The sequence below is a fragment of the Pipra filicauda genome, unplaced genomic scaffold (assembly GCF_003945595.2).
Source record: "Pipra filicauda isolate LSUMZ 115617 unplaced genomic scaffold, ASM394559v2 scaffold193_size2426894_pilon, whole genome shotgun sequence".
Classification (NCBI taxonomy): Eukaryota; Metazoa; Chordata; class Aves; order Passeriformes; family Pipridae; genus Pipra; species Pipra filicauda.
In genome coordinates this window covers 1,540,052-1,552,907 of record NW_024104302.1, presented here as the reverse complement: position 1 = coordinate 1,552,907, position 12,856 = coordinate 1,540,052, and the positions used below count along the sequence as shown (strand labels likewise).

Here is a 12,856-nt window from a genome sequence, read left to right as displayed (position 1 = left end):
CGTAGAAAGTAAAACAATGTGGCCTTGTGTGTGTGGGGAGGGTGGGGAGAGGCTCTGCAGCACCTGCCTGTGTCTGGCACTGCAGTGGGAACTGCCCGGTCATAACTCACAAATACGGCCTGAAAGGTGATAGCCCGAGGCTGAGATTGTTTTACAGCCACACCGGGCAAGTTCCAGTCAGACAAAAGCTGGAATCACTGGAAGAAAGTGGATTTCCTGTCTATCTGCCTAGAGGACCTGCCTGGATCCAGCACTCAGAGCCCAGTAACTAATGCAGATGTGTTTCTTGAACTGGCTGCTCCCTTTCCTCGAGGGTAAGGAATTACACAAAATGTGAGATAGTAGCTGATGAAACCTAATATGAGCCCTGCTGGAGGTGGGGGAAGAAAATGGGGTAATTGAAAAATTGTGTGTCTCTTCTGTAAAATGCCCTGATTTGTTGTGTGTGCTTGTTTCCACACGTAGGAAATTCCATAGGAAGTGGGATTTAAAAGCTTTGCTCATGTAGGATAAGTCCCAGTAAAAATCTCTGGCTGTGAAGTGTTTGCTGAAAGGGTTCTCTTATTTTTCCAGGCAGTGTGAACTGGAGGGTTTGGTTCCTTATGAAACCTGTCTATGAAATTTTTTACCGTGAGGGTGATGAGACCCTGGCACGGGTTACCCAGAAAAACTGTAGATGCTCCATCCCTGAAAGTGTTCAAGGCCAGGCTGGACTGGCATGAGTTATCTTTAAGTTTTCTGAGTAGCTCCATTGGCTGGAAAAATCACTATCTTAAATCTGCAGAATGCTGTGGAGAAACTGAGGACCAACAACAGAGGAGTCATGGGATACAGAAACTGTAAAACACCTCAGGGCCTCTGCTACATTGGCATCTGGATGGATAGATAAAAAGTCCATAAAATCTATGAGTCTGAGGAAAGTGCCTCTCTTTCTCTGCTTAGAAGAGGCAGCACAGATATAAAGGGCTACAGTATGTTTTTTTGTGTTTATACAGATATCCCCATCCCCTGGGGGCTGTTTGCCCTGGCTCTGTATGGGCAGCAAGTCTTGCTGCTCTGCCTGGGTGTGCCTCCTGGGGAAAACCTGCCAGAGCTCTCTGATGGGACGGGGTGATGGTGTGCTCAGATTATTTATTGAGGATCAGGCCTGGGGAGCACTGCCAGACATCCCGAGGTAGAGTTTCCCTCCCTTCTGTGAGGAGGATACAGCCTGATGTGGATTTCGGAGAAAAATAATTGCAGGTCAGAGATTTTGCTCCCAGACGACAGGTTTTTGCCTGAAAGATTCTTGGCACCAGAGGTTCAGAGGTCAAATGCTTTGATGTCAGGAGTGAAATGTTCCTTCTCAAAACACTAAAGCCTTGGAGTAAGCAGATGGTTTCATGAAGAAACTGCCTGAGCACAAAAAGATCTCACAGGTGACTCATAGCTTATTTCTCAAAATCCAGAGCAAGAACAGTTTAGGAGCTGTAATTGTGGGTGCAGACTGAGATCCCATTAACTGGCTTTTAAGTGAATTATGATTCAGTATGCTACCATTGACTGCTTCCTTGAAGGGGAAGATTTATTAGCCTCTTTTCTGAGCGAGGAGCTGATTTTGGTTTATGTTGGTAGCCAAGATCCCAAAAGTTTTCATCCCCAAACAAGCTACTTCTGCAGGTTGCAAACTTTCTAAGCACAGTGGGGAAGAGGTGCTGTACAGTGTTAATTGGCTAAAGAGCTTACAAGGAACTGAGTAACACAGAACTCCTGCCCACGGTGATTTGTGTTCCAGGAGATGGGAGTAGGATGCCTGAGTTAGCACCAGAGAGTTCTTCACAAAACTCAGCTTGCTTTAGTGTTTGCCAAGAGCTGAACTACTGGCTTTAGTCAGAAGCACAATCTGAAGGCATCAAGGTTTAAGAAGCAGAGCCCCAGATATTTTCTATTCTTAAAGTTACAGTAAAGCAAAGCTCCTTCTCATCTGTGAGTGGGCAATTTTTTCAGCCAACTGGTTTTATGTCACCTGAGTGGTGATGTTATTAACCTGTTTTTAATATCAAGTTTGTAGTCCCAATAATGGTGTTTTGTCATTATCCCCCTCAGCTGGGGTAACTGGGATGCACCAAAACTCCCTGTCTGCCCCATTTTCCATGGGAATATCTGCCATGCACACACAAAAGTCCTGGGAGGAAGCTGAGGGTGGTTTTTCTTCACCATAAATTTCTGAGGAGAGGGGAGTAGAGGTAGCTCAGAGAACATGCATACTCCTAATTATTATAATTGATTATATAGTAATTATTATAGTCACAGGATTTGCACGTGTTTACATCCATTCTGTGATTGCAGCACAGTTTGTGCAGAAGCCTTGTGAGGCATCAATGATCCTGGTTTCTTTATTTTATCCAGTTTTCTTTATTTTTTTGAGTGGGGGAGGTGCTGGTGCTTTGTTTTGGGCAACAGTTGGTTTTGGGTAAAGTGGGCAGGAGCAAGTAGTGCAGTGTGGGAAACCAGACACCACTTCCTCAGTGCTTCTCGAACTTCTCAAGTTTCTTTATTTTTAAATAATTTCTTTCAGAAATAATTATTTTTTTAAATTGGTTTTGCACAAATATATACTCTAAACTAAACTGCTCGTTTTTTCATCTGTCAGTCAGAGTTTGGAAATGTTAAGAAGGAGTGTAATGAATGTTTCTTCTTAGTGGATACAGTAATCAGCTCTTTGAAAAGAACACAACACCTCTGTTAAAAAAAAAAAAGACGATATTTATCTGTTTTGCGTTTTTTTACAAGTGGAATTACCACTGATAGCTTTATAAACATATCCTTCAGATATACAAATTTGCACCCAGCAGATCAACAGTTTACAGGCAACCACAATAAATATGCATCAGAGCAGGGTGAGAGGAAGGCAGTATGTCATAGCTGCCATAATGGTTACCTTTCAAATATTCAAACCACTGTTTCAGTGTTCTCAATAGCCACGTTGTGGTGTGCTAGTGTAAAATTCTGTTTAAAATATGGCATTAGTACATTAAACAAAAAGATAGAGCAAATGGAAACAGGCACTGTGCTTTTCTAAATCTTCATAACTTGATATACTTTAAGTTTTGGTTGAAAGGGAGGATAATAATAATTTCAAGTGGAAGTTTTTCTTAAGTGTTCTTAAGACTTCTGGTGGTGCTGTTTACTGGAAAACTTGAAAACACAACAGTGATAGCTGTTGTGTTGAGAGTTCCATCTCTGCCGTGCCTGCTGTGGTGCTTCGTGATGACTGCTTTGAAAAAATATTTGAAATTGAGGTCTAGGAGTTTAATTTCAGGATTTAGTAAGCTTGGAAGAAATCTCCCTCTGCAAATTGCTGCCATCAACAAGGCACCTGCCTTCTTGGACTGTCAGTGTGAGAGCCACCTCCTCTGAAACTGGTCAGCAGAATTCTGTTTATATGTGTTTTTAGTCTCATATTTTATTTTGTAATCTTATTGCCTAGCTAAACAGGTGTCCAATTCATTTTGCAAGAAGAATCAGCGACTGTCAAAGTATTTATTTCTCTCAGAGTAAGGCACAAGTAAAATGTGTATTGCCAAGTCCAAATGCACACTGAATAGATGTGACCAGGGAAAGACTGGATGAGAACACATCTGTGTTATCACTCTCTGACTGATAACCTGTATTTTCTGAATGTCTGAGCATCGACACAACATTACTCCTGTTTTATATTCAATGTTACTGTTTTTTTCTGTAGACACATCTGTGGTAGTAAGACAGTTCCAGAGACAAAAATCAAAATCGTGCCCTCCTTTGGCTTTTCCCCCCCTGTGCTCTTTAATTGCCTCTGCAACATAAAGCATCATAAACCTCTTAAAGACTGTGGGCTACAGGATTTGCAAGCAGGATGATCTCTTTGAGCAGCTGACCCAAAGCAGTGTTGCATCCACATTCTGATCCATTACTTTCTCCAGACTCCTCTCCCGTTGCTGCAGGGACTACTCAGAGCTGGGAGAGGCAGCAGAGTCCACATCTTCTGTGTCATGTTCGTGTGGGGACATTGGTTGCCCACCTTTAACACGTTTCCACTTCATTCTTCTGTTTTGAAACCATACTTTGACCTGGGTGACAAAGAGGAAATAATTACTTCCTGTCTCAACCTGAGCTGTACAAGCAGAGCTATGCATATTTGTGGAATTCCAGAAGAAAAGGTGAACAGAACTTTGCAGGTTTAAGCAATTCATCTTTCTAACACAGATGGGAACAATTCTTTCTAAACTACTCCAGACAGAAGTTCCTCTGAAACCCCCAAAGGTCCTTTGCCTAGAACCTGTCTTCATGTCAAATAAGCATGTCAACACAACAGCCACAGTGCCCCTCATGTATTTTTAACATCTAGGCCACCCAATCTAGTGCTTCAGAAATTTTAATTTGCTTCACATAATTGAGCAATTCATCTATTGTTCAGTAGGCTTTGAAAAGGAAACCTGGACTGAGATGACAATGAGGAAACAGAAATACATCTCTCCACAAAACTCTGCATTTTTGTCTTTCCTTATCACCTCAAAATACCACCCAGGAAGAATGCATGTGTCAAGCATATAATTCTAATAATTCCCTGTTAATTGCAGTCTAAGGTGGTGTCCATATTCCATATGCAAACCTTGATATATCAATATGTACCAATGAATGGTGGGAAGCAGCAGCTTGCAAGAGACCAGTTATTACCAGATCTATCTTTAGTTCAGGGAAACATAATTAAATGTATCAACTACTCACAGAAATTTGTAACAAGCGTGTTTGAAAAGAATGTGGAGGCTTTGTTTTAAAATACCTCTGTGCCACTGCAAAACACACCCTCAAGTGACGTATCTGGTTTTTAGTGTTAGGGAGAAGGTTTTTTTGTGGGGGAAGAAGAAGGGGCTGGGGAGACAAGGGTTTGGGGAGTACTTGTCTTTCGGTGAGGTCCAGGTTCACAGCTATCTCGTATCTCCTGAGCCTTGTCAAGTAGTTGTGGTGGGCAAATTCAGCTTCCAGCTCCTGCAGCTGCTCCTTGGTGAAAGCTGTCCTTTCCTTCCGCGATTTGCTGTGGGGTTCTGTCTTGCTGCCCGAGTTCTGGTTTTCTGAGAGGCAAAGCACACTTTGTTGTGTAATCTGCAGTTATGTTTGTGTGTGTGAACACCTGCATCGTGGGGGGTTGATTCAAACAACTCGCTGAAGTGCTCAGTGGAAGTTTTAAGGTGTTTGTGTTGTGCCCCCTCGAGCTCAGCGTGACTCGTTGGTGCTGCCAGTGTGATGTTGGAGGGGACAGGGGTGGGACAGCTCGGCCAGGAGGGGACTGCCTGGCTCTGCACAGTCACCCAGCTGCAGCTGTGGGAAGGGAGCTCTCATTCCTTGCTGGCACTGCATTGAAATGATTTCCTTCCCCAGATTTTTACTTTCATTCCTTGTATCCGTGTTCTCACCCTCCCCTGACCTGCCGTGCAGGAGGCAGCCAAGCCAGCACTTGGTGTTTACAACGTGTCAGGGGTGCATGAAGCCCACCTCTGGTGCAGGGTGTAAAAACAGGTAAGGTAAGGAAAAGAAAAAGAAAAAGAAAAAGAAAAAGAAAAAGAAAAAGAAAAAGAAAAAGAAAAAGAAAAAGAAAAAGAAAAAGAAAAAGAAAAAGAAAAAGAAAAATAAAAATAAAAATAAAAATAAAAATAAAAATAAAAATAAAAATAAAAATAAAAATAAAAATAAAAGAAGGGAAGAGAAGGGAAGAGAAGGGAAGAGAAGGGAAGAGAAGGGAAGAGAAGGGAAGAGAAGGGAAGAGAAGGGAAGAGAAGGGAAGAGAAGGGAAAAGAAGGGAAAAGAGAAAAGAGAACAAGGAAAAGAAAAGAAAAGAAAAGAAAAGAAAAGAAAAGAAAAGAAAAGAAAAGAAAAGAAAAGAAAAGAAAAGAAAAGAAAAGAAAAGAAAAGAAAAGAAAAGAAAAGAAAAGAAAAGAAAAGAAAAGAAAAGAAAATTGATGCTTAGGAATCAGAGCTAGAGCTGCTTTGAGGTAAAAATATTTATTATTTAGTGAGGCCAAATAGAATTTATATCTAAAGGAAGACTTTGCCTCTTGTACTTCTTACCATAAACTGAGATGTCAAAATCCTAGTATGGTATTTCCAACTAGCACAGGCAACTCAAGCTGAGGGGTCTTTGCTCTTTGCCATTCCCTTGTGCTCAGACAAATGGCAAGTATGGATCTGTAACTCCACATCCTAGGACTGTCAGCTCAGCGTGTGCATGCCATGTGATTCCTGTTTAGTTACAGCAAATGTGCATTGTACTGGTGAGTAAAATGCTTAGTTCAGTAAACAAGCTCTGCAGGACTGAAATACAAAGGCCAGAATAAGAATAAACTGTTTGGTTTCAGTGTTGTTATTGTGTAAGTTTGCCCAGTCAAGCATTACGAAATGTTTTGCCAGTCAGCTTCCTTTCTTAATTCTCAGTCTCACGAGTGCTCTCATTCCATTGCCTGCACTCTCCCACAACCCTGATTTCGTGTCACCTACCTGAGCTTTCCTTTTTTCTTTTGGGTGGCTTTTTCTCAGTGTCCTTTGTGGTGTTTACTGGTACCTCTTCATCTTCATCCACCCCGGCTGTCACACTCGCTGGGTCTGGGCTGCTGCCCTCCAACTGCCCAGATGCCAAGGCCCGTTCTGGGGTGAGTTGTCCCGTGCTCTCAGGTGCTGCCAGGTGCCAGGCAGAGGGTTGGAAAGGCTGGTGCTGCTGCTCCCCAAACGCTCGCTCCTCCCGTGGGAAGCTCTGGGGAGCCGCCACCAAGCAGGAGGTGGAGAAATCGGAGTAAGCCTCAAAATCTGGTCTCTGGTGGAAGGAGAACGGTGCTGCTGGGCAGTGGGGCAGCCCTGGGGCTGTGCTGACGTCCATGTGGGTGCTCCTCACGCAGCCCCAGAGGGCAGGGGGGGGCCGTGGGCTGCGCATGCAGCTGCTGCTGGTGGGATCCATCTGCCAGCCCTGCCCACGCCTCGGGGACGGCTCAGCCTTCAGAATCAGAGGAGAGAAGCAGAGGGTGAATCTTCCAAATTTCACCGGATGGATTTCCTCCCTAAACAGCAGCTTGTTTGTGGGGTTTATGCCGCTGCAGGTTTGTTACTGTGGGAGCTTTTCTAAATCGCTTCATTGCCCCGACTGGGAAACAGGACCCAGAGCTGGGCAGGGACCTCCATGAGTCGCTTCCCCAGGCCTGCAGTTTGCTCCCTCCTGAAGTGCTGGGCATGAGTGAAACACCTTTTTAAATGCTGTGCTGGGGAGAGAGTGACAAGTTTGCAAAGTGAAATGTGAGTAAGGGGAGGGAGGGGTTAACACACAATACCCTCAGCCCCTCCAACCAAAGCAAAGCAGGCAGCTATTAATCATCTGAAACCTTATATGCACATCTAATGGGATTTGCAGATGGAGCCTTTTAAAGAAACAATGTCTGTTTTTTGGTTTTTTTTGTTTTTTTTTTTTAAGTTAGAGAGCTGCACACAAAAAAAGTCTTTAATGTTTCTTTGTGACGCTACGAAGTTATTTTTATTGCACTGTTAACAAAACTCCCCAAATCTCTGGCTTAGAAAAAGCCCTAAAACATAATTCAACAGACACCAAATTTCAAGGACTAAAGTGGGAAATAAAAGTAAGAAAGGAGTTTACTAATTGTATATAATTTAAGGCCCAATCCTAAAATTAAAAAAAAAAAACAAAACATTAAACCTGGCTTGTACACACATGCAAGGATTTGAGTGGTGTTTTGTTAGATTGGTAACACATGTATTTACTGAGAGTTGGAGTTTGCTGCCAGTGACAGTTATTCTTTCTGTATTCTACTTTCTAGAGAATTTTCAATATGCCACCCCTCCTGCAAGGAAAGCTCTTGATTTTATGACAATGAAAGACAAGTTTTTCATCTTTTGTTGAACATTTTATAGTTTTTCCTAGCAGAAAGCAGATTCTTAGACCCTGGAGCCACCAGAGTTGAAAATACATTAGCAGGGAATCTCTTCTCAGTATCTGATGCCTAAATCATTCTCTAGAAAGAACTCTCCTAAATATTTAAATCTGTTGTTCTGTTGCATTAGATAACAAACATTAGAAAGTATTTCATCCTCACTGGCAGGAGGAAACCCCCCAGACTGCTTTTTTTCTGAAAGGTCAGGTTATAACGAAATTACAAATGCTGTAAATGTTCCAGGCACTGGCAGAATCTAAATCAGAGTCCAGAACTTTTTGGCAATGCAGAATATTTAATTTATATTCTCTCTGTGTGTGTTGTCATATGTACAGCACTTCACTCACACAGATTATTAGGGCTTTGTGTGAATTCAGCCTGAGTCTGTTGGTTGTCAGTCCTACCTTCAGTCTACAAAAAGGTCTAGTTAATTATTCAAACATTTATGTTCTTGCACATGTGCTTGCAGGGATGGAAGAGGAAGGAGGATTGTCCCTTAGTCTCTTGGCCACTTCAGTCAGGATCAGCTTTAGGCTCCCACTCAGACCAAAGTCTGTCTGCAGGGCCTGACTCAGCTTCCCAACGGAGCTCTCACTGTTATTCCTCCAGCCACAGATGTGGGAAAAGGAGAAGTTGTGCCCTTCTGAGACGTGGGAACCCTCAGATCCCGCAGAGCTCCAGCACCCTCAGCAGCTGCTGCTGTCACTTGGTGCCTCAGCAGGGGCCAGGGCACCTCTGCATCTTCCTGACACTTTATTCCTGAAAGAACAACAATCATCCCTTCTTGCTAAATCCCATTTGTCTCTTGAGGAGGCCACCTTTAACCTCTGTAAAGTCAACAACATCCCTTCAGTCAAGGACTGAAAAATTGGTAGGAAAAAAATGGCAGGGATGGGGATGAGCTTTTGTGGGGAACGCTCCTGGAACAACCTGAAGGCTGGGAAGTGGGGATTTGTCTCGGAGCTTTCTGCCAGTCCGTCCTGTGACTTCCCCAGGTCACCAGGAGACCCAGAGGAGGGCAGAGAGCTGGAGAAGGGCTGCCAAGGTCAGACCCAGCAAACACCTGTGAGGGAGAGGAGAAGGGGCTCCGACAGCAACGGGAGTTGGGAAGGAAATGCCGAGCCCAAAGATGGGCTCGGTGGGTCTATCAGTCATTTTAATAGTTTCCTCAGCCATTCTGAAGGTATAAAAGAACAGAAGTGTAAAGCTTAGGCTAATAGAGGCAGCCTACCTAGAAGGGAAAAATGATCTCCCACCAATGGAAGTTAAAGAGCCATGTGGTTAAAGAGCTCTATTAAAAGGCATTAGATATTGGACAAAATGTCAGGAAACGTCGACTTGCATTTTGCTCTAATGCCATATGACAAATTAGTCAAGCTTAAAAGGCCTGTATTTGCAGGAAATCAGTATTAGATTTTTGATAATTCGAGGGAGGGGATCTAGAGAGTGAGAAAGTCTTAATTTCTTCTCAAAAAAAAAAAAAAAAAAGAAAAAAGCAGCTATTTTGTAACAGTGATATCATGGTTGTATGGTATCTTTATCTCTCTCCTCCCTGAACTTCTAGGAAAAGGTTTTCAGCCAATTTTTAGGGAGCTTTAAAGCACATAAATTATATGTGATGCCAGGGAAATAATGTTAAGGAGAAGATGCCAAAGAACCAGCTTCTCAGTCTGAAATAGTATAATCTGAAGTTCTGTGAGTAAATAATGCTTTTAGCTCTGAAGAGTTTTACCTAAAGCATGGTACACCTACTGAGATTCAGTGTCTGACTTGCTCTGTAGATGGGGAGCTGGCATCACCACCACAAGAATTTCTAATTTAATGATAATATTACTCTTAGCACTAAGTCAATATTTCCGGTATTAATTAAATTTGATGGCTTCACAGGATTGAAAAAAAAAAAATAAATCCTGCTTCAAGTACAGGAAATCTCAAGAAGTGTTCAGAGATGCTTACATGATGATTTTTCTTAGGAAAGAGAGCAGTAGAAGCAAAAAGCAGAAGAAAGACAGGGCCAGGTTTAAGTTTGCAGTAATTAAAAATAAAATAGAAAAGGTGGTGCTGCTGTCACTGGAAATGGGAAATTTGACACAGTAAATTCTAGCATGGGTAGATGTGTACATGTATTTCTTGTACCTTGAATCTGTCCCCACCTAATTGGGATTTTCTCGTGCAAATTGTTTCAAACACTGTCTTCTAGTTTCTCTCTGCTATTAAGAAGGGAATATGAGAAAATAGGTAAATATATATATATGACAATTAATTGAGATTTAGCAATTACAGGAAGCAAAGTGTGTTCTGTTTTTCCAGTAGCTCTGTGCTAAGAGAGCAAAGATCTCCTTGCTTGTTTCTGCTCTTTCAGTTCTTTTTCTGGATTTCAGGCCCAGTGTCACGTAAAGATGAGGAATATCCTTTCCTTGAAAGGCTTTAAAAGCGAGCAGTGCCTCAGCTACAACATTAATCCTTAAGACAGGAAAGACCATCAGCCCAAAAATTTGATCAATCATCTTTTTTTACCCACTCTTGTCTTTATGTTGTGCTTGTGGTTGGGGCTGTTTCATGTCCTGAACAAGGCCCAAGGCAGCTGAAGCTTTCTACTAAATTGAGAATATTTCGTAAGATCAACAAAAGAACAGTTAAAGAGTTTGATGGTCGAATGGTTCGAAAAATACAAAATTAGCTCAGTTTTTGGCAGATTACAGAACTCATCTGTTGTTTTCATCAGATAACATGAAAGAAAGGGGAATCGTGGCATCCCCAAGGAACAGAGAGGAACAGAACATCCAGCCTTTTAAAGCCATTTTTTATGGATATCTACACTTAGACTTCAGTGCACGGTTCGTATATTTTGAGGCAGGGCAGAAGGCAACATTTTCATTTTGAGTCTTTGTTGTATTAAGAATCCCATGTGTTTCCAAATAAATATGTTTGTAGGATTATCTGACAGTTGATAAACTTTTAAATTTCTTCAGTGCTAAGACATCTGCAGTACTTTTCTTGAGACCACCCTTTGCTGCTGCACTTGTTATTGTCTCTACAAACTCTTTCACTGGAGCCAGTTGAACTAAAGACAATTACATGAAAGTTTTGGAAAAGCTTTTTACAAGAGTCAGATTTCATTCCTATGCTGAATAACCCTTATGGAAAATTATTTGCCCCCCTCCTTAAATTAAAAAAAAGTTTTCTCTGAGTTCTTATTATCTGGAATATAGTCACAGAATGTTTATTGTTTTGAAGAGATCAGTGTAAAATCTGGTTTTAAAGATGTCCTATGGAATCCTACCTAGTCATTAAAGTTTATCAGTTAACATTTCATTAGGGAATTCTGCTGAAACTGTAGAACACATTACAGCTGTTGTGTTCTGTTGTTCTACATCTTAGAACTGGAGCAACGATGACTTATTTCTGTTCAGTTTAAATCCCCTTTTCCCGTAAGTTCTGCTGCGAGGAAATTAATTGTTAGTGGTGGAACGTCTCCCTCTGTCGGTTCCTTTTAAAAAGCAATGCTAACTGCAGTTCGGAATTTTTGTGAGGACGCTTTGTTTTCACACCACGAGGGGGAGATCTCTACCTGCGATTCTGGATAAAGAAACCAGCGTAAAGTCGTAGGTTGAGTCGATGCCTCCGCTTAAAAATAAATAAATAAAATAGCGCAGCTAAAAGTATGCAGATACTTCATAGAAAGGCTCCATAATTCTTTCGGTTAACATTAAAAAATTGAAATAATTGAAAATAATAATAAATAATTAAAATTAATAATAAATAATTAAAAATAATAATATATAATTAAAAATAATAATAAATAATTAAAAATAATAATAAATAATTAAAACCAATAATAAATAATTAAAAATAATAATAAGTTTATGAACTGTAGCACCTGTGAGTGTGTGAATTTCCATGGAATTGTGCAGTCTGTTCCACGGCCCCACGGGCAGGGTTTGCTTGCACAACCTCCAGGCTGCAGTCGGGAGCTGAGAGCACGGTCCCAGCTCAGGGGCAAGGAAAATCCGAGAGGAATTCCTTCCCAGGAAAGAGCCCCACACCTGGGCACATAAAAGACTCAATAAATTCACAGCTGGAGCAGTTCTTTTAGGAAAGGTCAATGCTTTAGTGCACAGCCAACAAACCCAAACAAGTTCAGAAGCCCTGCATTACAGCTGGTGGTAAAGGAGGAGGGAAATCAGGGCTTCAACAGGACCCTTTGGGAGCACGAAAAATGAACTGTGAAGACTTGTTTTTGCAATAGGACAAGCACTGGAGCAGGGGCACGTTCTGACTCCTTGGCCTTTGGGTCCAGGGACAAGGTTCTCCACGGATTTGCTGAATTCCTCCTCCTCCTCTCCCTAGTTGTGAGCCCTTGCCTTGGGGGTGTTAGCACATTTGGGTTTATTTTATGTTTATAACTTAAACAATCCAGGCCCCTGCAGCAAATTATGAGTGTGTTTGCCAGATTGTTGTCTAGGACTAAGGGGAGAAGCCAGTTTTTTTTCTTGTCTTTGGGCTGTTGCTATTTTGGGAGAAATGTGTGTGAGGAACAGAATCCTGTGCTAGAAGGTGACTGTGACAGCCACTCCTGTGGTTTGTTGCTTGAAGACAGTGAGGCACCGTGGTTCCTGCTGTGACTCAGGATGTAACAGTTATGGTTTTAGGGAGAAGAAACTTGATTTTCACGTTTTCTTGAGTACTACATGTCTTGCTCGTTTTAGTTCCGTGCACGAAAATGAAAAAAAAAAAGGTGAAATGTTTCTAGTGGATGCCTTGTTTTTGTTTTTTTTAAGTGTCAAGCAACTGGATGCCCCAAAAGAGTGTAGATTTTAAGATCAGGGAGTAACTGCAGGAGATGGAGCAGAACAAGGGATGACCAAGGAGGGTTCATTGCAAACAGCCATTAAGGAGATGAATCAATA

At 41.8% G+C, this 12,856-nt stretch overlaps 1 protein-coding gene across 1 annotated transcript; it reads right to left on the bottom strand.

Annotated features, from left to right (window-relative positions):
* Positions 1-3,129: 3,129 nt before the first annotated feature.
* Positions 3,130-6,964, bottom strand: MEOX1 (mesenchyme homeobox 1). Its single transcript, XM_027745910.2, has 3 exons — positions 6,511-6,964; positions 4,918-5,090; positions 3,130-4,088 (listed from the first exon to the last, which is right to left on the bottom strand). The coding sequence occupies exons 1-3, from the start codon at positions 6,962-6,964 to the stop codon at positions 3,966-3,968; spliced, it is 750 nt and encodes a 249-aa protein (XP_027601711.1). The 3' UTR covers positions 3,130-3,965.
* Positions 6,965-12,856: the final 5,892 nt, after the last annotated feature.

Excerpts from the sequence above, each read along its gene's own strand:
- MEOX1 (XM_027745910.2), bottom strand. The coding sequence starts at position 6,964 with ATGGATCCCACCAGCAGCAGCTGCATGCGCAGCCCACGGCCCCCCCCT. Across the intron at positions 5,091-6,510 it reads AAGAAAAAAGGAAAGCTCAG|AAAACCAGAACTCGGGCAGC; the intron begins GTAGGTGACACG and ends TTTGCCTCTCAG. Across the intron at positions 4,089-4,917 it reads TGGACCTCACCGAAAGACAA|GTCAAAGTATGGTTTCAAAA; the intron begins GTACTCCCCAAA and ends TTTGTCACCCAG.